We start from the raw sequence: 25596 nt of genomic DNA, 5'->3' as shown, positions 1-25596 counted from the left end.
TGTTATATTGTAACCGTCTAGTTACACATTGGTTCCGAAACATGCACAGGCTGCAATTAAAACTTTGAATCTGAGAGAGCTCTGGTCAGCGAAGCCGGCGATGCGAGCGATTATTATTGGTTTTTAATGACAAACCAATTACATAATCCAACATATGTGTAAAGGCACACAACATATTCCAGTTAACGGTATATTTTTTTAATGATTCGTTATGGCGTAATCAATACTTCCATGCGTATAAATTGCGTTCGCGACGTCCACGTTTTGGGGTATTCATCAGAAAACTCAGATCCGGGATTCGGCTCCCATCCGTCGGGCAAGAACTGGGTTTTCAGCCTCTCTCTCTGGAGCTTAACAGAGTTTCGATTCCTGGCTAGAGGAGCTTGCCGCGGCTCATGCGCATGCGCGCGCTCGGCCAATCAGAGAGGGGTCTGCAGAAATGGGCTCAACCAATCAGAGAGGGGTCTGCAGAAATGGAGCTACGGAAAGTAGAGACGCGGAAATGCTCAGAGAAGTGACTACACGACACCAGTTCGATTAGTGGGGAAGGGGGGTATATTGACGAGGCTTGACAACAGAGGTTCAAAGATAACTGGGGGGGGTTTATATTCCCCATTCCCTTGTAACATCTCCTTTTTTTTTTAAAAGATAACAGTTACAACTAGGGATGCTCGATATTGGCTTTTTTACCGATACCGATATTGTCAAACTCTTAATTTCCGATACCGATATCAACCGATACCGATATATGCAGGGTTTCCCCCCCCAAAAAATTGAATCATTTCAGGTAATTAACATTACATATCTCTTGTTGTGGAATTAACACAACATTATGCATACTTTTGTAATAAAATCAGAATTTGTTCTTACTTGCTTGCCTGGGTAAATAAAGGTTATAGAAATGTAATTTTCTTTTATTTAAACATTTTAATGCCGATATCGGCCGATAATATCGGACATCCCTAGTTACAACATTCCTTAGTGCAAATTATTATTAATACAAGAAACCCCATAAACGTCCTTATTTAAAACCCTAATCATCTTTTCTGTGACTTTTACTTTTTGATAAGAAAGTCTAGTGCTGGTTGAACATTATGCATACTTTATGTTGGCCTTGGTCTATAATGTGGCCACAAAAATGGAAAGGTTTAATAATTTTTTGTTTGCACTAAGTTAATACTTTGACAAATGTTGCCTATATTTTTCAGTCAGTTCGGTCTTTGTGTGCCAAACATTATTAAAGGATAACTCCACTATTTTGGGAAATTAGCTTATTTAACATCTTCCCTGGAGTTAGACAAGAAGATGCATACCTTTTTTGTCTCTGTGCGTGCATTTTAGCTTTGGGAATAGATGCTCCGTTAGCATAGCTTAGCTTCATCACTGGAAGTGAGGCAGGACAGTAGCCTTACAGTGCCTTACAGTGTATTGCAAGGTCTGACATTGACCAAACTTGATATGCATGACCTTGGTGGGCTCTAGGTCAACTCCTGAAAAGGGGGTCAATGTCAGACTTTGCAATCAAAAGTTAGGGGGCTAATAACCCTTGCCATAATTTCAGTGCGCCCCTAACTTTTGATTGCAAGGTCTGACATTGACCCCCTTTTCAGGAGTTGACCTAGAGCCCACCAAGGTCATGCATATCAAGTTTGGTCAATGTCAGACCTTGCAATACACTGTAAGGCACTGTAAGGCTACTGTCCTGCCTCACTTCCAGTGATGAAGCTAAGCTATGCTAACGGAGCATCTATTCCCAAAGCTAAAATGCACGCACAGAGACAAAAAAGGTATGCATCTTCTTGTCTAACTCCAGGGAAGATGTTAAATAAGCTAATTTCCCAAAATAGTGGAGTTATCCTTTAACACTTTCTATGCCACTCACGAGTTTTCTCGGAATTATTAATATCTCGTTGAAAGCCACTCACGAGATTTCAGATTTTTTTTCTTTTTTAGCGATCTGAAATCATATTGCATCACGCGAGCCTACGCGAGACTAGGGCTGGGCGATATGGCCTAAATATGATATCACGATATTTTCTGACCTTTCGGCGATACACGATACACATCACGATGTTTTTCTTTTTTACCCCAAACAATTCATTATGAGGCTTACCAAGACAGTATTTGAGTTTGCAAGCTAACATTAAAGACAAAATAAAATACCCATGCATTTAGCATTTTTATATTAGATTTAGATTAGATTATATATTGCATGAGATATTATATGATTTAGATATGAAATATGATGAATTGAAAATGGGGGACCCTGATGTAAACAAGACTAAAGTCTTTCTCTGGTCTGCATCCCCTTAACAATTGTATGTATTGAGCTGTACTGTACCCATTCTGCAATATGTTAAAGTTTTAAATCAATCAATCAATAAATAGCATTTTAGCATTTTTATGAAACTACTGTATATATGTATGTCTCTAAATGTTTTGATTAATTGAAAATGGAGGACCCTTATGTAAAAAAGCCGAAAGTCTTTTTCTGGTCTTCATCCTCCTGTACTGTATTGTACCCATTCTGCAACCTTTTAATACAGTTTTCATTCATTCATTCTGACGGAAACATAATCATTTTGATTGACAGTCGAGTCTGCCAATGACGTCACACCGCTTGCACCCGCCCTGCTGTTCTTAGCACCAATCGGCAAGCGTTATTAGTTTTTGACTCTGTGTGCTGAACATCAACAAAGCTACTAACGTTAGCTCCCCGCGGCCGTCGAGTAGGAGACCAGTGCTTCACAGGATGACTAAATGAGGCATAATGATTTTACTACAACGAATGTTATAATAAAAGCCTTTCCATACATCCGTCTGATTGAAAACTTTATTAACAGACCGCAGAATGGGCATATCTCAGCACAGGCTGAGATATGAACGAGTAACGTGTGGACAGATTGACGCGACACAATCCTCTTGGGCAAAACATCACGATATCCACGATACGTTGAAAAAGTGTATCGTTAATGAACTGTACCCGATATTTATATAATATCGTCATATCGCCCAGCCCTACGCGAGACTACCCTAGTCTACCCGAGAGCCGCCGGCGATCAGATGTGGAAAAAAGCGCCCCCTATCGTCTCCCAGATGACATAAGGGATTTTGGAATAGACTCAATGAAAATGGATGGGGGAAAAAATCCTGTACTCCACATTTTCCAGTCCACTGATGCAGCCGGGGTTATCAGAGTTCATTCTGGAGCCTCTCAGCCCCACGGAATCTTGTGTACTACTGTATCACGTTGGATCCATACACTTATCGATTTTTTCGAATGGTGATCAGGAATTGGAATATACCAGTTGGATACCATCTGATGTCAGGTAAGGAATCCATGTTATCAGTGTTAGGATAATCAGACTAATTTTGATGAAGATATAGGCCGTTTTGTGAAATGGGCTCTTTCGGTTTTACTGGAAAAATCCATGAGGAAATGAACACGCCGATTATCCGTGCGCGCCTCGAATGGGCGTGCCGTGCGTGTATGTATAATATTGATCATCTAGCGATTCATAAATAGGCCGACAAATATCAACGTTCTGGAATATTCCAGTAAAAGACGATTATCATAGAATGCCCCAGAATGGAAGGTTTTTTACCTCAAAACGGGTGCTTTTCAAAATGCTCTGAAACGGAAATGAAGCGATAAAAAACCAATCTGCCTTGACAGCACAGACTGGAAAAGTATTCTTTGATAAGCGACGGGCAGATTAGACACATAGCCATAATTTAAAACATAGATTAGGCGATATTAACGTTAACATTGAAGTGGACCGTGGCATCAAGGGGGTAAAAAGGAAAACCCGGCGTGGCACTCAAAGTGTTAAGGTATAGTTTTTAAACATGTGTGTATATATATATATATATATATATATATATATATATATACACATACACATCGTTTTAAATTTAAGAAACACTTGCACTGTCGAGCCCTGCATCGTCTTCTGTAAATAAAATAAAAATAAACGTATATCCCAACAGCCATACTGATTTTCTATGTTTTTATTTTGTATTATTAATTAATGTTCTCCATCTCATCTGTGGTGCGGAGCTTTCAGCACCACAGAAGATGGGACAGTTCCCATGGGCAGCCTGTGTGTGGATGGACAGCTCCCACCCACACAAAGCCCACTGAGGCAGCCGGTGCATGTTTGAGTGAGAGTTTATGGGCAGAATTATGAGTTATGTCGATGGCTGGCTGTGGACAATCTACTCTAGTGAACTATTCACGAAAAGATACATTTATCATCGAGTTTATAATTTTTTTGGTATAGATGCTTTCTGTGTGAAATAATGAATACCGTACTTTCCGGACTATAAGCCGCGGCTTTTTTCCCCATTTTTTTACCCTGCGGCTTATATAACGGTGCGGCTTATATGTGACTCGACGTGACCAAACTCGAAAATGTAAACATCTAAATATTGCTTTTTTGACTGCATTGAAAGGTTATTTATCTGTTCCATTATTTGCTAAACTTAATACAACTTGTAAATGAGTTAATGCTTGTTATTTGTCCGACAGTATTGTGTCCCAAAGCTAATTACATATGGTAATTAAACATTAAAACACCTGCGGCTTATAGTTCAGTGCGGCTTATATATGTACACATCATTCAATTTAGCTGCTGCGGCTTATAGTCAGGTGCGGCTTATAGTGCGAAAAGTACGGTATTTTAAAGTCTAAAGGCCTCCTCAAAATGAATCGTTAAAATAGGGCTGGGCAACAAGATGGAGATAAAACCATTATTGTGCTGCATGTCGTATTGCTCTCATTTTATCTTGTGTTTTAAATGCAGAGCACCCTTCCCCAAGCAGTAGTTTCAGCTCATAATGAAGGGACATTTCTCCAGTTATTTAATTTAAAAATGTTTGTATGTCTCGTAGAAGATGACGATTTGATATGATTGTGTTTAATAATCATGATTCCAATATCAACCAAAATATTCATTGGATTTTTGCCATAATCGAGCAGCCCCATGTTAAAAAGGAAAGGATTATTTTTATTTTGAGTGGAAAGGTCTACATTCCGTCTGTGCTACACCATGTTGAGATGACGCATAGCAAAACATTGCTCCATTTTTAGGGCCCACAAAAACTAAACAAAAAAAGGTTGAGAACCACTACAGCAGCCAACTGATGCGCTCGGCGAGAAGGCGGCGCCATGGCGAGGACTTACATCCTTGAACGGGTCCCCGCGCGCCACCTGCTCCTGCAGCTCCTTCTGGAGCTCCTTGCGGGAAACGATGGACTGCTGGTTCCGGGCAAAGTCTGACAGCTCCTTGAGACCATTGTCGGTGAAGTACTTTGAGAAGTGCTCACAGCTCCGCTTGTTGGCCGGGAATAGCTCCTGTAGCAATGCAGAAACAGAGAAGAGGGTTAGAAACACAACCAATCAGATAACTGAAATAGATAAGGGAGAGGTCCCTTCCTGGTAAGGCGTTGGGTCACGGGCTGTCAAAACAGCTTCAATGTAAAAAGGTAAACAGACTGCATTTATATAGCACCATTCTTCCAAGATATATAGCCTCATTTGATGTTTTGATGATGGTGGTGGCGAGCCCTGTCCAACACGTCTAGGACTGCAACCAAAGATCGTCATAGCAGGAGATGAGCCATAAAGTTGATTTATGTCTGCAAATGCTGTGTAGTGTGGATGCCTACTGTACATGAGTAGGGTGAGTAGCGTACATGCCATCACTGCTTTATATCTATTGACTCATTATAGCTACTTTATTATCTTGAAATAATATAACACCCGCCCATTACTATGACATCGTTTATCATTACATACATATCCATGCCTGAGATTTTTTACCGGCCAAGAATTATAAATAGCTTTTTTTTAGTATATCTCCATGTATTGTGTTTTATCTCTCCACGCTATGGTAGTGCGTGTGCCAGAACAGGAGATACGATTACAATAAATGTTTTATATATAGGCTATATACATATTTAAATCACCCCCCCTCGCCCCCTTTCCTCACTATTTGAATCGCAAAAACTAAACTAATTTCTCCTGTGCCTGTGAGCGTTTCCAGGGTTATTTAGCTTAGTTAGCAGCTAACGTTAGTTAAGGTTTTTACCACGACGCAGGCATACAGGAATAGTAAGGATATAAAGCATGTTATATGCATTAGAGCCGTTGCTCGTGGAGTTTCCATTGTACATAGAAACAGTGCGACTCGCAAGAGTTGTCACAGGGCTGAAGAGCGCTCATAGCTTCTAAAAATGTAAGGTGGGGGTATCGGGCTCTCACGAATAGTGGTTTAAAATAAGTTATTTCTATTTTTAACGTGATTCATTGCGCACTAGTTAGATTACACGTTGCGCATGTTATGACTTTGAACGTCTGCTATTTCCACCGCAAAAGGCACATACAAGTAAATACGATGCGTCGATCATGAATATGCAAATCGACAAAATGTCATGGATGTCATGAATGAGCCCTAAACACGTCAGTCCAAAATCCCCAATAGGTGTTCAATTGGGTTGACATCTGGTGACTGCGAAAGCCAACGCATACGATTCACACTCATCAAACCAGTCAGTGACCCCTTGTGCCCAGTGGACGGGTTAGGGATAGTACCCTGTGGATGGGGGTATTGTCATCCTGGAAGATACGACTCCCATCAGGATAGAAATGTTCTTTGTGACTGAAACTCCTGCCATCTGTGCCCTCTTTCAAAATCACTTAGATCTTTTCCTCTTGCCGTCATGATTTTAAAAGAATCGAGGTCAACTGGGCCTGCTCAGCATTTTTTACATGCCACAGAACAAGATGTTAATTGCTTAACTGCATCATGCATTCTACATTTCAGCATGGAAGCATCTGCAGTCGTTATTTCATGATTATAGACACTACACAAGCATTTTCTTTTTTATTAAATGTTTCTTTTCCACACAATGTGAAATGGCATGTCCTTGATGATGAAATATGCCACAGCATGGTTCAACTCTTTGGCTTGTTTTGATGAGGGAGCATATTTCATGGACTTGGCAAAGGACTCAACAATTACCGTACTTTTCGCACTATAAGCCGCACCTGACTATAAGCCGCAGCAGCTAAATTGAATGATGTGTACATATATAAGCCGCACTGGACTATAAGCCGCAGGTGTTTTAATGTTTAATTACCATATGTAATTAGCATTGGAACACAATACTGTCAGACAAATAACAAGAATTAACTAATTTACAAGTTGTATTAAGTTTAGCAAATAAGGGAACAGATAAATAACATTTCAATGCAGTCAAAAAAGCAATATTTTGATTTTTACATTTTCGGGTTTGGTCACGTCGAGTCACATATAAGCCGCACCGTTATATAAGCCGCAGGGTCGAAAAATGGGGGAAAAAGCCGCGGCTTATAGTCCGAAAAGTACGGTAGTTAAGCTGCAGTTGCAGCGGGACCAGGAGGTAATTTTAGGCTAAAAGTGAATTAAAAATAAGGTAATTAGCTTAATCCATGTCACACAGAGAGAGGGACCTGTAGCGGACTTAATGCTTTTAGAATATTTCTATTATTATTATTTTTCTCTTTTTTTTTTGCTTTTTTCCCGGCCCTTTTTTGAGGGCACTCCATCCACCCCCCCTCTTCGGGGGACAACTTTATTATTTATTATACGTTTTAACTATTTACAGTACAAAATTAAATAAAAAGTGTAGTAAAATAAGAAAAATATTAAAAAAAATATATTTCATTGCCCTCTCCGAGGGGGGGGGGAACTCAGACTAGACATTGACAAACAAATTACAACTAAGGACAATGAAGGACAACAACGAATACACATGACAAGGGAAAGGGGGGGCAGAGAGGGGAGTAAGTAAAGTAGCGGGTGAGGAGGGGGATTGAGAGAAGGGTGGGTTATGGAGTGGATGGCTCACAGGTCAATCTCCTATGATTAGGAGCCTAGATGATCCACAAGCAATTCCCAGATGTTATTAAATTGTGAGACTTCGATGTGATCCACGGTTGAGATTGTTTCCTGTGATATGTAATTTGAGAGAAGGCCCAACCATTGCCCAGTATTCAAATTGTTTCTTGTCTTCCAGTTTAAGAGGATAGTTTTCTTGGCAACAGCTAGAGAAACGAGTAGGGGTTTGGTGTTATGGACTAATACATTTATAGCAGTAGTATCCCCAAGTAGGCAGAGGGAGAGAGGAATGCCGCAGCTCATGACCCGGGATAGTGTATTGATGACGGAATTCCAGAAGTCTTGAACAGGTGGGCAGAGCCAGGTGGCATGGAAATAGTTGTCTGGGGTGTTGAGGGTGCAATGGGAGCATACATCTGTGCTTGCAAATCCCATTTGAAACATCCTGTGCTGTGTGATATGTACTCTGTGTAACACCTTATATTGGATTAATTGAAGGTTAGTGTTGTTAGTCATTGTGAATGTGTTGGTGCAAATTTGTTCCCAGGATACAGCATTGGGAGAGAAAGCCAAGTCCTGTTCCCATTTTGTGAAGGGGAGATGGAATATTAGAATATTTCTAATATTACTAATGAACTAAAATGGGGGATGAACTGTGCATGGGAATGTGCTCTGGTAACTTGCATCTAGGATTATCGTTTGTTTGGGTACCCCTAATGGAAAAGACAGATGTCGGCCATCAGTATGATACAGACACTCGAGCGTTGCGCATAGCCAGACCTCTCTCCACAGGAGATGTGATAAGGGAGCGTAAGCGCCAACGTTGCTACTGCTAATGGAAGACCGGAAGACGCAAATGGTGCATGGAGGGTATGTGGAGGATTGAAGCAAATGCTATGTCATATTAGAGGTGCTTCGTTGCTTGCATGAAATAGTCTTTGCTGTGGGTATTGCATTTTTGCTGTATTCAATCTTTTTTTTGCAAAGGTCAATCCTTTGAGCTCCCCGATTGATTGGGTCAAGTTTGACATTGGCTTAAGTAGATTGATTATTGTGGTCAATTGAACCACCAATTTGGATTTACCTCAACTTCAAGAAGATTTTTGGATTTTATAATATATATATGGTTTAAAATGGCAGACAAAGGGTTAAAGATTTAAGTTAAACGGGAGGTCCTAAAAACACAAGTTCGCACATTGAAGATGAAGTGGGGGGTGAAGTTAAAAGCGGGGCAGTGTATATTGAACTGTGAGCCCTCTGCATCACAGGGTTGTTCTCACCATCAGCCGGTTGTCCATGCCGACCTTGCGAAGGCTGCCAGCGACGGAGTTGATGTCCCGCTCATACAGCCAGGACTTGAAGAGTTTCACAGCAAAGGCTGCAGAGACACCTGAACAATAATATGACATGACAAAACGGGAATCAGTGAAGCTTGCAGGCCTGTTTGTCAGAGGGGAACAAATGCTAACAAGTTTCAAGTTCATTAGAGCTTGAAGTGCATTCAAAAGGTCCCAACCAAGAATAGGAAAAAATAAAATTTCAAACACAAACTGGAACACGGGAACAATGTAAAAATCTAGCCGCCGCAGGCAAGTAAGGGGCCAAACACATTATGCTCATTTGACCCGATTGAAATACAATAAGAATAATTCTATTGAGAAGCGTTTATACCGGTATATACAAATGCCCCCGTTAAAGTGCATGTTTTAGTGTGATTAAAGTGAACATTCATGACAAATAATGCATGAGTAAATACATTTACATACATTCCGGGGGGGGGGGGGTTAATTAGATTAATCGATAATTACTTAAATAATCATTAGTAGCAAGCAACTCTAACGATGGGAGAATTAAAAAGTATATTATTTGACAAGACTTATCTACACTCCTGCTTTGTGCAATTTATTTTCATGAAGATTGGACATTGCTAAAGCAAGATTTGATATGTACAGACCCATTAGCAGTCTAGTGTTTTCATGTGCTTGTTTACACCTTCTGATTGTGTAGGTCTGACAATACTCAGGGTATCTACATGTAACAGCAAGTCAAATGGAAGAATTACAACCTTTTAATGCCATTGCCAATTTTGCAATAAACATTTTGAAAATAGACAACTCTACAAAGTCAGTTCTCAATTATTCAGGGTTCTTACACCTTTTCCAAAGCAAAATTCAAGCACTTTAAGCTTTTTCAAGGTGCATTTTCAAGCTTTTCCAGCATCTTATGCGGCTATGGTAAATTAAATATTTAAAATATTATTTAAATGATAATTTTACTTCTTCCATCACATTAAATCAGGTGTTATTGTGCTATAAACAACCAAAATGATGTAGACTTGGCATCCTATATAACCTGGCTGAGCCATTATGAAACAATCACTCAAATAATCACCAGATAAAACTTCAATTTCAATAAAATATTTACGGAAAATGTGCAAAATAAGAGAACAGTCTTTGAGGTAGGCAGGCAATCAGCTCATTGAGCCTTAAAATGTATACAAAATCAAATCAACCTAGGATTTTTATATAACCCCCCACAGTGGTGGTTTCAGTTGGTACGTCCCAGCAGGGACCAGGATGTAAGCTATATGATGCCCATGTTATTGGTTGTGATACAGACGCACAGTTAGTTGATGCACGTTCTAGTCTCCTCTCTTGTTATTTCACACAAACAGCTACCCCTAGTAGCTGCCTGGCTTCTTATGTTGCCGACATATCCTACAGAACATTCCTTAAAATAGAAATAATTGATTTGCTTGTTAGCCATGTTGATCACAGCGAAACCACAGCTCCGATGCATAATGGTGTTAGCTAAACGAAACTAGTTTGAAGGTAAATTGGCTTTCAGTGTGTCAGAGCGAGCGCACTCAAGTTGTGCAGACTGGACGCTCTGACCGAAGAGTCAGTTTATCAGAGCGGAGCAGTGAATTTATTAACTCACCTTAACACTTTCAATGCCCAAAACGTCATATCACATTTTATCAGCCCAATGCCTGAACGACGTTTATTAGCGTTTTATTTTTTTATTAGCGATCTGAATTCATATTTCATCAACCGAGTCTCCCGTTGGTATGCAGCCCCTGTAGGAGCTCAGATGTGAAAGAAACCGCCCCTATCGTCTCCCAGATGGTAATGCACCCTTTTGCAATGGACTCAATGAAAATGGATGAGAAAAGAAAAATCCGGAATCCACATTTTACTTCTCAAGCATGTAACCCGAGCCGATCGGATTCATTGTGGAGCCTCAGAACAGCGTGGAATACATATGTACAGTATGTAGCGTTGGATCAATAAAATCGATCGATTTTTGGAATGGCGATCAGGAATTGGAATGATCTTTTTGGAGAACATCTGATCTGAGGTAAGGAATCTATTTTACAAGTCTTGGGATAATCAGAGTTGTATTCGCTGAGATCTTAGAGTTCGCCCTATGTGTGTGTGGGCGACCGCTTTGAGGAAATCAGAGAATCGATTTTTCAGATCGCCTATATAGCGTGCATACGTACACATATACTATCGATAATGTAGCGTTTATTTGAAAACGATTCATAAATAGGCCGAAAAATTACAACGTTTGTGTATTCTAGAATATTCCAGTAAAGGGCGATTATCATGGAATATTTATATTTTCCTTGAAAACGAGGGCTTTTCAAAATGCTATAAAACAAAAATGAACTGATAAAAAAACAATCCGCTTCGACAATGTTGACTGGAAAACGAGTCATTGATAAGCGACGGGCAGATTAGACACATAGCCATAATTTAAAACATAGATTAGGCGTTATTAACGCTAACATTGAAGTGGATGGTGGGCATTCAACCGGTAAATCAAGATTAAGCTTGGGCTCTGAAAGTGTTAATATACGGTGTCGCTTGTCGTTGTCAACATGAACAATAAACATAGCCGTCTGTGGCAAGGCTAGCTGACTAGCTTGCTAACGTCTTAAAAAAATTAATAAGAAGCTTGCTAACGTTACCGTCTGAAATGAACCCCTTGGCTCCCCTTCCGAGTGCTCCTGTAAGCCTACTTTTCGTAGTGTATTGGGCTACTTTTTAAGACTTCTGTGGTTGGGCGGGCCATGTTGAAGCCATCGATGTAGAATGCCTATTTCTATGGTGAAAGCAGGGGAGGAAATTAGGCCACTTTACTCGCCAATTGCGAGTATTTTTTACGTTTGGCGAGTAATTCATGAAGAGCACTCGCCAGTCTGGCGAGTATTAGTAATTACAAAACAAAACAAAAAAATCATTCTGCAATCTGCTGATTCGCTCACTGGCACAAACCGAACTCTGACTCCCCCCTTGATTCCTCCCATTTGCGCCACATAATAATCAGACCATAACCAATGAACATCATCGTTGTACAGATGCGCTCTAAGCTCCTCCAATGAACACTCATTTTCTAGAAGATGCCGCCCATCTAGGGGAAGTGGACAGACCACTGCGCGCAGACCTACAAACTCCTGCCACCGGCAGCCGGCTTGACAACGTAGACAAACTTACAAAAACACATCAGTGGATGAAAATAATTGCATGTAGAGTCGTCGCTTTCGGATATTAGTGCGGTCTGACATGGGGGCGAACAACAGCACGCGACGCGTCTCCTTCGAGTCGGATGAGAATGACAAGTCAACCAGCATTAGCCGGCTAGCTACCTAGCATGTAACAAGCTACCATAACGCGCATTCAACATAGTGGACGACTATACTGAGCGGCTTTGCTTAAATGCAGCCGAGTGACATTTTATTATTACCGGGGTTCCCCCCATATCACCACTCGCCCATATGCCCTTCACAACGGTGATGTTGTCATACTTGGCATTCAGAATACACCTGCTGAACCCCTAGCGTTGTCGATTCGGTTCCAATGTATTGTCATCTTACAGCACAAGTACAGTACAACCAGAATACATTTGGCATACAACCAGAGTGCAAATGTAACAAGTCAAGTTCAAGTTGTTTTATTTAGCTATTACATTACAGTGAAATGCTTGGTTCTTTCACTGCCCAACTCAGTCCAACCTAAACCAGCCATTACACTATGAATTGAAAATGGGGGACCCTGATGTAAACAAGACAAACGTCTTTCTCTGGTCTGCATCCCCTTAACAATTGTGTGTATTGAGCCATACTGTATTGTACCCATTCTGCAATCTGTTAAATAAAGTTTTCATGCATTCATTCAAGCCCAACCCAGTATTGATTGATTGATTGATTGATTGATTGAAAACTTTATTAACAGATTGCAGAATGGGTACAATACAGTACAGCTCAATACACACAATTGTTAAGGGGATGCAGACCAGTGAAGGACTTTCGTCTTGTTTACATCAGGGTCCCCCATTTCAGTCCTGTTTGCTTAATGCCTTGTCCACTTCCTCCACACTCCAATATGCCCTTCAACCCTGCTCCTGTCAAACCTGCTCTTTCCATTCCCTCCATCATGTCCCCCCTTTCTGATGAATATTTCCTGCACTTAAGAGTCAGACACACATTCCTAGTAGTTGAGCTGTGATGAATGAAAACTTTATTTAACAGATTGCAGAATGGGTACAGTACAGTACGGCTCAATACATGCAATTGTTAAGGGGATGCAGACCAGAGAAAGACTTTCGTCTTGTTTACATCAGGGTCCCCCATTTTCAATTCATCATTCAGTATAACCTAGACCAGCCCAACCCAGCATCTTTCACTGCCCAGTTCAGCCCAACCCAGTCCAGAATAGTTCCCTCTTTCATGTTAATATGTGATTTAATGATGTAATATTTTGAAGAGTAGAGACAGTGTGATTAATTTACTATGATTGAAAATCAATTTAGACGAAGACGTACAAAGAAGTAATTATCACAATTAGCGATTTTTTTTGTCTGGTAAAAAATCTGTTTGGCTGGTAAAAAAAATCAGATACTCGCCAGTTGGCTGGTAAGCCAAAAAGTTAGTTTCCTCCCCTGGGTGAAAGTAATTTAGATCCCAGCGGTGTTATTATGGGGATTCTCCGTTTCATAGCTTATATGTGGCTTTTAAAGGGGAACTATTTTACTATTTGGGCACTTTTACACAATTCCTGTGAGTCTATGGAACACCTCTTTTTTTTCTCGTTGTTTTGTATTTCTAATCAAGTACTCAAAAACAGCATTTTTCTACCTCAAGATCTCGAGCCGTTTTGAGGCTGGGCTCCAACCACTGTGTGGCCTGGTGCCTGAGTTGCCACATTATTATGCAGCTGAGACATCCGACATCACAGATCAGCACATTTTCAGATGAGTCAGTTCAGTGAGGGTGAATATTGTGAGAGGAGAATTGAAAGAATGCGCCAATATGAGAATTAGAGACATAGATCCTATTAATATAAGTCCATATAGCTAGGAAACAATGCTAAACACTGAAAAAGGCCATTTATAAGATAGTTCCCCTTTAAATAAATAGGTAAATGCAATCCTGTCGTGTTTAGCCTACAGGCAGTCTGTCATAATGAATCAAGTCAACTGCATCTTGTAGATTGAACTGATGATGGCTCCACATGATGCCAAATGGCTGCATTTAGATAGTGCTTTTATCCAAAGGGCTTCTCACATTTTACCCATTCACTCACACTCTAACGGCGGAGGCAACCATGCAAGGTGCAAACCTGCTCACCAGGAGCAATTAGGGGTCAAGTGTCTTGCTCAAGGACACTTTGACACGCTGCCCGGGAATCGAACCGGGATCCGCCGGATTACCAGACGACTGCTCTACCTCCCGAGCCACTGCCGCCTCCCGAGCACTGCCTTTTGACCCAATTATTGGTGGAGTTAGACTATGCTAATAATATGTCTACACTACTATGCACTATGAACATCTCGACTTGAGGATTTGAAAAGGAGAATTCGGAGAGAAATGGGTAATTTAATACTAATAATGAAGATATTTCAGCAGCGGCTTGTGTTTTCACCACCGGTCTTTGTTGGGAGTGCGAGCTCTCCGTTGACCACTTTTGCAATAATTAGTTAGGACAAGTTTCGACTTAACCCTCAGAATCAGCAGCGGTTTGATATAGAGCTTTGTATATGTAATGCATACAAAGCTCCGTCAATTGAGCTAGGGCTTCATAAGCAAAAGCTCTGCCACTACGTCACCATTTAGACCCTTGACATCTGGAAACTGCCAACGTCAAAGAAAAAGTTGATTAACCTGAATAATATTGCAGGTGAACAAACTCCCCAAGTGACGAGATTGGACAGGTATTTACCAGCACCATGTCTAATGAAGCAAATTACGTTGCAACATGATTAGATTCATATTTACGGGCATTATGCAACTAAATTACTAAACAAAGGAGGCGTCAACCACCGTGAAGTAAACACGACGCCTGCACCATCATGTTTTTGTTCCACGTCTCAATGAGTTTGTCTATTTCCATACCATCTACGGTTGCAGCCTTTTTACATGTAATGTTTTAGTGTTGACATGAGTTTGCCTTGTTGCTCCCATTGATGGCAATATTAGTTAAAAATGCATCTCAACACTCTCCCAATTCCATGGCATGGTTGGAGGGTGCGTTTGCGTGAATGCATGTGCGCGAGGATGCAGTCGCAGCTATTGTAAATTCATACTTGTTCGATTACAGACTGCATCTGAATTTATTCTTTCTCCCTCCAACCATTAGCATCCATGGACGTTGTGCACAGAAGTGGAACGGACAACACGAGCCCTTCTCTACCTTCTTTCACAAGGTTCTCGTTGAAGAGGCTGCGGAGGATGGCGGCAGAGATGTGGCCATGGGCCAACAGAATCCCGGTCAGCATGGCTAGCTTGTTGCGCTCCGACTCAGTGAAACCCTTGAGAAACAACAGCAGCTGATGTGGGGAGAGAACAGAAAAAAAGTAAGTGAAGAAAAAACATGCATCTGTAGGCTTGAATATGGAAAATACCTTTATGTGAAAATTGTCTCTTCAGGGCAACTTATCTGTAGGAGGAATTTGTACACTTCGAGCTAAATGAGTTACATTCAAGAAAGAGTGTGGAGTTGAACACAAGAGATGGGAAGCAAATACAAAAACTTGTCTGAACAAGTCTCCCTTTGAAGAAGAGCTCCTCTGGAGAATCCTCAAGCAGAAAACTAACCTTTTTAATCTCCTCCTCGAAACCTTTCTCCAGGTACTTGTAACGCCTGATCAACTTGTTAAAGACCTATGAAAAAACAAAGACACTTGTTTTTAATCCTCAAAATAACCTGGAAACATTCAAATGTGGCCATGGGAGAAAGTAATTTGCCTTTGTGTATGAACTTCAGAAAACCGAAAAAGGTATTCTCGATAGAGTTCTACTTTTGAGCGCACCTGTGCATACGCCTGCATGGTCTCCATGTCTTCTTGTGCTGTGAAGAGACAGAATTCTGTGCGAGTCATGTCATCAGACAAGGTTCCACCTGGAGCTGAAAACAAAACAAAAAAAAACACAAAAATGAAACCGTTAACAGAAAGGGAATAAATTTAGCCCTTATAAAACTAAACCATCCTATGACGTGCAGCTTGTAAAAAAAACACAGAATAGTTATACTATGGTTTTTGTGACTTCTTAGTTTGTTTAATGATCGCAAATGCCCAGTGTTTGACTGTAAGAAATACATTCTAACATAGCATGGCTGGAGAGGTGAGATATCAATGGGGAACTGCATCATGGCTGCTCTCATTACCAGTCCTTCTAATCTACCCACAATGCATTGCAAAGCATGCAACATTATTTTTTTCTTTTTCCGTTAGCAAGCATCAGCACCAACATTAGCTACCCAAAATTATAACTAATGTCAGTTACCAAATGTTCCAGCTAATGTTAGCTACTGTTAATCAAAGACCAACCTTTGGGGCCTGGCGGTTGATTTGATTTGTTCAGAAAAGTTTTTTATTTGAAATCCTAAAGTACCCATGCATTGGAGGGCGCAATTCAAAATAGAGTTGCACGTTTTCCTTGGTGTCCATCGTGACAGAACTCATGAATTAGATACTTTCTCCAGGAAGAAAAAGCAATAGATTTTAGGGGGGGGGGGGGTAATACCCAAGGGTATATCATTTGGTAGCAGACATAGTAGATCTACTGTTGGTAGATAATGTTAGCACTAATGGTTACCAATAGCTTCAAACAAGGGGGAAGCCATACTTAATACAGTCCGCCATTGAAAGCAGAGGATAGAATACCTCCAGGGCATGAAACCAACTTATCAGTCTGCTGGCCACAGTAGTTAGTAGAGTGAAAAGCTTACCAGACAATTTCCCCATTTACCAACCCAATAGAACTTGTATACAGCCAAGTACCGTATAACATTACCAACACTAAAGGGCGGGATCCACAAAGAATGGATTGCACGGTGCACTGCGATTGATTGAACATTTTATTAACAGATTGCAGAATGGGTACAATACAGTACGGCTCAATACACACAATTGTTAAGGGGATGCAGACCAGAGAAAGACGTTAAGTCTCGTTTACATCAGGGTCCCCCATTTTCAATTCATAATGAATTGTAAGTAAGGGTGCAACTTGCACCGTGCAATCCATTCTCTCTTTGTGGATCCCGCCCCAAGTTGGTAGATGGTGTTCAGGTTATGTCCTACCACGAATACCTGTTAAATGAGGTCATCGAACGTAGTGAAATCAAACGCATTTAGATATTATATATACTATCCCCTTACCCAGCATTCCACCGGCAACCAGGATATCGAAGAGTGTCTCTGCATAGCGGCGGTAGTCAAGCTTGGCCCCAGAGGCATCAAGGAACTTCGCAACAGCTTCCAAATCAGTGCCAGTTTGGTTCAGACCTTGTACGATGCTTTCCTGAAAGTGAGTAGGATCAAACCTCTCCTTTTCATCTGGAAAGACAATTAGGAGATCAGACATTTACTCCACCAGTCAAATCTCACATCTAATGAAATGCTCAGTTTTGAGCAATTTGTCACCATTTCAAACTCCACCCTCCCCAAGAGTGGGTGCGACCTGTTAAGCGCATGCACATCTTTCTTCTTGGAACAGGTGTTCGAATGTGGATGAGAAAATTCTCCATGCATGCTCCAATTAGGTTGTGCCAACTCCCAAAAGGGAAGTTTGGAAATGATGAATTTGGACAAATTGCTCAACATTGGGACTTTTCATTTTCATTTCTGACTGTGCCTCCACCACCACGCTACTACGATTGTGAAACAGTCCCACTTCTGTGAGTAGTAACAATCATAATTCGAGTCGGTCAAAAACTATTGAGTGTTCCATCATGGTGCTCATGAGAGCAGTAGTACAAACTCCCTGGCTTGTTGCCACCGCCACAAACAAACAACCTGAGAGCATGTGGGGGAAACACCGTTTGATTGACATTTTTATTAACAGATTGCAGAATGGGTACAATACAGTACAGCTCAATACACACAATTGTTAAGGGGATGCAGACCAGAGAAAGACGTTAGTCTCGTTTACATCAGGGTCGCCCATTTTCAATTCATCATAACATATATGACATACAGATAAGACAGTTTCATGTGTCATCCTTGGGGCTGGAAGCAACAGAGAGGCCTGTTGAATGAAGAGGCATTGCAGAAATGCTGGTAAATCAATCAGCCACTTCTCTCACCTCTTTTACGAGTTTTGAATCGCTGGCCTGTTAGCGTAGGCTTCTGCTGCCTTTGATTATTCATAAAAGACACCCTGGAGGAAGAGAAGAGATTGAAAATATTATTAACAGGTTGCAGAATGGGTACAGTACAGCTCAATACAATACACACAGAGACAGAGTTGAGCACTCAAAACGTTTAAATGACAATGGAATCCCATCTCAAATTAGCTAGCTACTTAACAATAGAAACGCATACAAGCCCAGTTATGATGCCTGGGGGTGTAAAGTTAATGGGTAACGTACTTAAATTACGTAAATAACGTACTTAACGTAATTAAAAAGGTAACGTAAATAGCAAATTCCTGTCAATAGCCGGTTCGGTTCCACTGGATTCATCTGACTAGGCAGAACTAAATCATAGAGATTGTAGACAATACACCAAAATGACCACGATAATATTCAGGAATAGGGTTACCTGAGGTTATATCGCCGAAAAAACGTTTGCTTGTTTAATAAAATAACATAATAACGGCCACGACACGTTTTTGTCCCTCATTTCCAGCAACTACACTGACCCAACCCGGATGTCTAACTAACACACGTATCGCTAGTTTTAATTCCCCTAATTCCCCCCGACAAACATGTAGATAATAATAAAGATAATAAAAAGATAACCCCGAATGACAGAAGTAAGTAACAACTCACCGAAATCCGATTTATGCCCAAAACAGTCGGAGAAAAAGACGACTGTTACTGCGACACAGACTGAGTTTTTTTTTTCAACACGACACTGAATTTTGGACGAAGAAGAAATGGTGGCGAGACGGCGCGTGCGCAGAAACATGAAGAGGTTTTTGGACCGTGCCATTACTCGCCGCGCGGGGAGGGGGGTGGTCAGAGAGATGGTGATTGCTTTTAAACGGTAATATATTTGCATTTTGTAATGTGTCACTAGGAACGTATTTGAATTACCCTCAGTTAAAATTAATTGCCCTAGTTTCCAAGCTCTCTTCCTGTCGAGGCGCAAAACTTTTGCCTTGGATTGGGAATACTAATAATACTGTTTTGATTGATTGATTGATTGCAAACTTTATTAACAGATTGCAGAATGGGTACTTAAGCATTACATCACGCGCAGGAGTGGTTTGTGAACAATAAACCATGCCTAGGGGTGGTCGTTAGACCCCCCTAGGCATGGTTTATTGTTCACAAATCACGACTGCAAGTGGTGTAATGCTTTTATACAACTGCCACATTCATCCAACCTTATTGCTATACAATAAACACACATTAATCGAAGATTTATTGAAAAAACCATCCGCCAGAAAAAGTAGTTCCCACAACAACAAAAAAGACAATTTGCCTCCATGTGGAAGCAGCTCGGAAGTGCATCCAACCAACTAACACATCCAACTGTGTGTTATTGGAATGATTGAGAGAAGTTGCATCATGTGGAAGCAGCTCGGAAGTGCATCCAACCAACTAACACATCCAACTGTGTGTTATTGGAATGATTGAGAGAAGTTGCCTCATGTGGAAGCAGCTCGGAAGTGCATCCAACGGATCCAACAAACTAACACATCCAACTGTGTGTTATTGGAATGATTGATTGAACATTTTATTACCAGATGCAGAATGGGTACAATACAGTACGGCTCAATACACACAATTGTTAAGGGTATGCAGACCTACTTTCTATAGAACTTCATTCTTAGATGCTTCTATAGAAAGTAGGTAAAACAAATTAAAAAGTTTTCTTTGCCCTATTTTTTTATTAATTTTTTTAAACCTACTTTAGAGGGCCTAAACTTAACCAGTTGGAAACCAGGCGTACAGTAATAATATCAATCAAATCAATAGCAATCAACCAATCAATCAATTCAATAGACCATGCTCACTTAAAACAGCGCAGCACTCAGCTGCTTCTCTCTCAGTCTGACTCTCCCCCGCCGTTGCAGACAGGAGTGTGTGTGTGTGTGTGTATGTGAATGTGTATGTGTGTGTGTGTGTGTGTGTGTGGGGGTGGGTGGGTACGCCAGCGTCGGACAGTGTGAGAGTGAGCGCTGCAGTCAGGGGGAAGGAAGAAAAAATTTAAAATAAAATTGCAAATAATCAATCAATCAATCCGCGATTTTTCTTTTGTTCTACAATGACTCATGACCCATCAATTACATCATCCAACATTGTTTAAAGGACTAAGACATTCGCCGTGACAGAATCGCTTTATATTTAGTCGTTATGACGCTATCAACATATCCATTTGTTAAAGATTATTGTCCGCCATCTTGTTTTTCCCGGCGGAGTGATGTGATTCGGTTGTGGGCGGGTCCTGGGACCAGGAGCGTGGATTGAGCCCTATACATATACGTGTAAATGGACTGTTTCAGCCAATCAGAATCGAGAAATTTGCATGCCGTTGTACAGTGGTGCGTTATTGAAATCATCTGGGGTGACACGCACCACGTGCACGCGCGCTCCCTGCGCATGCGCGCGCTCCCGCGAATGCGCATTTAATGTCCCCTCGCTTGGGCACAGACTAAAGACTGTGCCTAATTGCCTCTACGAATGGAATGTAACACGTCTTCACAACAAGGTTAGGTGTGAATGTGTCTGAGAACGTATTTAACACACCTGACGACCGGAGCTATTGATATGCAAATAGCGAGTGAGGTCCCACACCGTGGGACCCCGTCCCATGAACAACGCATGCCTGCCGTTGTATAAAATACAGTACAGCTCAATACACACAATTGTTAAGGGGATGCAGACCAGAGAAAGACTTTCATCTTGTTTACATCAGGGTCCCCCATTTTCAATTCATCAGGAACTCCAACAGTTCAACTGTCTGCTTTCTTACTCATGCAAGTGTGGTGTTATGGTATCACCATGTAACACAAAAATGACCCATATAGCCAGAAGAGGTGAACAATAAAAGTAGTAGATAGATAAATAGGTCATAGGTATGCATTTGGTTATATGTGGGTGGGTAGGTTTGTAGGCAGGTGGGTGGGTTATCATGTATTATTATTATTAGTGCTGTCAATAGATAAAAAAAAAAATAAAAAATCTCACAATTTTAATTTACGACCGAAGCTTGTAACAGTTTTCAAGTTTCAAGAAGCTTGTAACAGATATTTACTTGGGAGTAAAATCATGGAATTAATGTAAAATCAACACAAAGAAAGTATATTTAGATTCAAAGACTATTTTAATAGCTTTCTTTGAATAGTTTCTTTCCTGTGAAATACAAATGTTCAACAAAACCATCAACATTGACTCTCAGCTAGACCTCTTTCTTATATCTGCAGCGAATATACTGCTGAAAGTTCAGAACGTTGAAGATTTTTCACTCCATAGATTAATCTTGATGAATTTATTTTAATGCTTTAAATCATTTAAATTAATCTCAAGTTAAAGCATTCATTTTGACAGCCCTAATTATTATGTATGCAGTATACAGTATATATGCATGTATGTACAGTACTGTGTGTATGTATGTTTGTATTAACACGTATCTTTTGAATGTATTCTGGTATTTTATAACATGTATATTTTTGTATTTTTGTATGTTTGATTTTACAAAACAGGGAAAGTTCCCGATAAGCCTCTAGCCGGCTTCTAACTTCTCCTTCACAAATGGGTTATAACTTATTATGTATTGTTTTTTACTTTTGTTTAACTGTGTTAATAAATAAATACAAATCATCATCATTAGGTGGCTTCTTCGTTCCGAAGGTTGCCTATCACTCTCCAACCCATTCTGTCCCCACTTCTTCTCTCCAACTCCGTGACTCCGCCTCTCACTCCGCTCCAATCACAGACGTCGTCTACCCAGCCTCTTCTTGGTCTTCCACTTCCTCTCTTTCCATCCACCTTCCCCATCACCACCTTCTTGAACATCTCCCTGCTGGATCCTCTCAGAACATGCAGAACAACTCCATCTTTCTCTTTTTCAACCTCTCCAGCAGCTGTCCTCCTTGCATATCCGCTCTTCTCAGTACCTCCTCATTCTTGATCTTATCCTTCCATGTTATCTTCAGCATCTTCCTCAGCGTCCACATTTCAAAAGAGTCTATCATCCTCTTTGCCTCTTCATTCAGCGTCCATGCTTCTGCTCCGTATGAAAAGACTGACATAACATACGTTTCCAAAATCCTGGTCTTCGTTTTCCAACTTGTGTTTCTTCTCAATAATTCTTTATGGTTCCAGAATGCGCCCTTTGCAATTCCGGTCTGGCACTTCTTCCTTCAAAACCGCTCTCAAAGAGCACCTACGGGGTGGCTGCAATTAGAAACTGGCCCCGGTAAATGTCAAAATCCCCCCCACCCACCCCCTCCAATGTACAGTTTCTTCCCCTTCGGATGTATATTTTTTTGTCTTGTATGTCATAAATGTCTTGATGAATTGAAAATGGAGGACCCTTATGTAAACAAGACTAAATTATTTTTCTGGTCTGCATCCTATTAGCAGTTGTTTGTATTGAGCCATACTGTATTGTACCCATTCTGCAATCTGTTAATAAAGTTTTCAATCAATCAATCAATCAATCTTCAGTAGGCTAAACCAGTTAAAACACTTTTACTCAGAATGTACTCACTTCTTCACTAGCCAGTAGGATGTAAACTTCTAGATGCTTGGTACAGAATGACAGAAAACACAATTCATGTTCACATTTTCACACCGTTGAGTTTATTCAGTGTGTGCGTGTGTGTATTTCTGCTTCACGAATAGTGAAAACCGTGATTGCAGATGTAAAAAATATTGTCCCTTTTCGTCCTCCATCCTACAGTCATCATTCGTCCACTTCCCTGGGAACTCCTTCAAGTCTGCTCATTGTTTAATTTGGGCAACATTGTCTATAGAGCCAACAGGGTCCAGTTTGTACAACATGAAGTGTCCTTGGACCTGGGCTGCACTGAGCTCGACCGGGGCAGCCAGCGCGCGCTCCGCAAAGTGGTCCCCCTCGGAGGCAGGTTCGGCCGGGTAGAACCGCCGGAACATCTGGGCGAGTTGCCAGTGAGTGCAGTGTCACACGTACTGCTTTAGATCCACGCGACCGGGCCTGATCAGCGCCGGGTCCAGCCTGAGGGAGAAGAGAAAGCGGGGGAGAACAAGACATGCAGTTAATCCCACTGTGTGCTTTCAGGCAAACAAAGTATAACGTAGGAAATATATCACGCCAGTTAGGGTACCTTGTGTATATTGCAACTGTGTATAATGTTTACTTATAGTATATATTCAGATTCTAATTATTTATTCATATTACCATATATAAATTATATATATAGAGAGCATCCTGACTGGTAACATCACCTCCTGGTTTGGGAATAGCACCGGACACGACCGCAGCAGACTGCAGAGTGACTCGATCAGCCGAACGCACAATTGGAGGTGGGCTTCCCACTCTCCAGGACATTTACACCAGGCGTTGCAGGGCCAAGGCTAAGATAATAGTCAAAAACTCGAGCCACCCAAACAAATGCCTCTTTGCACTGCTGTGGTCAGGCAAGTGCTACCGGAGTCTCATGGCCAGTACAGAGAGACTCAAAAGGAGCTTATATCCCCAGGCCATCAGGATGCTCAATGACTATGAATCACTAACCACTGGGGTGTAACGGTACACAAAAACCACGGTACGGTACCTCAGTTTTGAAGTCACGGTTCGGTATACGGGTTTTCGGTACAGTGGGGGAACGTTTGGCTTTCCATGTTCCACTCAGGGGTGATGTAGTGTGCAGTAACTAATTGTACTTGTAGGACTGTCAACGAATATTCTATATTGAAATTAATAAATCGACTTGTAAAAAAAATTATAATAATTATTTTAGATTGTGAAAAAAACAGCCCCCGGTGGGCGGTCGTTAGTGGTTAACATACCGTTGTATTCGTTCGGTACACTACACAGCCGTTCGGTACGGTACGGTACACACTGAAGCGGTTCGGTACGGATACGTGTACCTTTACACCCCTACTAACGTAAGGTTATGTATATAACCAAGTTCTGTGAGTTATGGTGCGCTCAGCACCAGTTGCACTGTACTTCATTTCATGCACGTGCACTGAATAAAAAATTCCACCATGTACCTTTACATCCCAACATTCGTCTGACCACACCCCCATCCCAGTGGCGGCCGCACCCCCTCAGGCCCGCCCTGCCCTGGTTATATGAGAGAAGAACAATAAAAATTATTTTTTAGTTTTTTGTTTTATAGCCCTATGAATAATATAAACATGTTTAAAATGAATAATATTTACTCATTTTAAGTATGTTTGTGTTTCCAATGCACAATATAACGTTACTATATAAAATAAAAAATACTCGTTTTCTTGAACAGGAAGTGACTCACTTTTTTTTTATTTTTTAATTTTTTTGTATTTCTCGGCCCGGGCTAGACGCGATAGCGCTCTGAGTGCGCGTCACTGTTCGATCGCTGTATCCGTCGCAGCCAATCAGTGCGTAACGCGTTGTGCGTTGAAATATGACTATTATGTTGGAATCCGGGCGCGATTTGAAGCGGTCTAGGCAGCAGCGTCAAGAATTTCTGTAGCCGCATTTCGCGGAGACGCTCTCTGATTGGCCGACGTCAGTTTTTTTTCCCGTAGCAGCATTTCGCGGAGACGATCTTTGATTGGTCGAATCCACTTTCTATGTTCCAATTCTAGCTTATTCGGGAGAGAGTTGTGTTGTTGTGACTGAGATGCAGCTATTTAGAGCGTGACTGCAAGTTCTTTCGACGGTTAAGCTTAGGCACTCTTTCAAAGTTGGTTAAGGTTAGAGTTTGTCTTAGAGCATGGCGATAGAACGCCAGGTAGTTTGCAGTCTGTTCGACGCGGAAATGGACAAACTGTCTTGTTGTGGTGCTAACAGCTAACAAGCTATATGGCGGATGCAGTCTGGTGGACAGTGGACAGTGTTCTGGATATACATCATCAACAGCGGATTATACACTTTATCAAGCCCACCACGTTTCAATTAAACAAAGTGAGTTGGAGGGACATGCACAATGGACAATGCCATGGAGTGGATTATACTTTATCAAGCCCTGCTGCCTGCTCTGCTGTCAATTTAACAACAACAAGCTGGTGAGTCGCAATCTTTTTCTCTCTCTCTCTCTCTCTCTCTCTCTCTCTCTCTCTCT

General features: G+C 41.1%; 1 protein-coding gene and 1 pseudogene across 2 annotated transcripts in view; both read right to left on the bottom strand.

Annotated features, from left to right (window-relative positions):
- The window catches only part of LOC311228530 (eIF5-mimic protein 2-A-like), a 35032-nt gene extending 15772 nt beyond the window's left edge, over positions 1–19260 (bottom strand). The window contains exons 1-8 of the mRNA XM_084314430.1: positions 19163–19260; positions 18476–18549; positions 17550–17726; positions 16200–16294; positions 15985–16050; positions 15581–15716; positions 9164–9273; positions 5186–5356 (exon numbers count right to left, since the gene is read on the bottom strand). Coding sequence (XP_084170556.1) covers positions 5186–5356; positions 9164–9273; positions 15581–15716; positions 15985–16050; positions 16200–16294; positions 17550–17726; positions 18476–18539 — 819 coding nt within the window. The 5' untranslated portion in view covers positions 18540–18549; positions 19163–19260. The remainder of the gene's footprint in view (positions 1–5185; positions 5357–9163; positions 9274–15580; positions 15717–15984; positions 16051–16199; positions 16295–17549; positions 17727–18475; positions 18550–19162) is intronic.
- Positions 19261–23287: 4027 nt separating this feature from the next.
- Positions 23288–25596, bottom strand: part of LOC311228461 (mitochondrial chaperone BCS1-like) — a 56939-nt pseudogene continuing 54630 nt past the window's right edge. Inside the window, exon 7 of the transcript in view lies at positions 23288–23540. The product of the transcript in view is annotated as a mitochondrial chaperone BCS1-like (transcript). The remainder of the gene's footprint in view (positions 23541–25596) is intronic.

Source organism: Notolepis coatsorum, assembly GCF_963971535.1.
Source record: "Notolepis coatsorum genome assembly, chromosome: 5".
Taxonomy (NCBI): domain Eukaryota; kingdom Metazoa; phylum Chordata; class Actinopteri; order Aulopiformes; family Paralepididae; genus Notolepis; species Notolepis coatsorum.
Note: the sequence above shows the minus strand (reverse complement) of the source record. Positions and strands in the feature narration are given on the sequence as shown.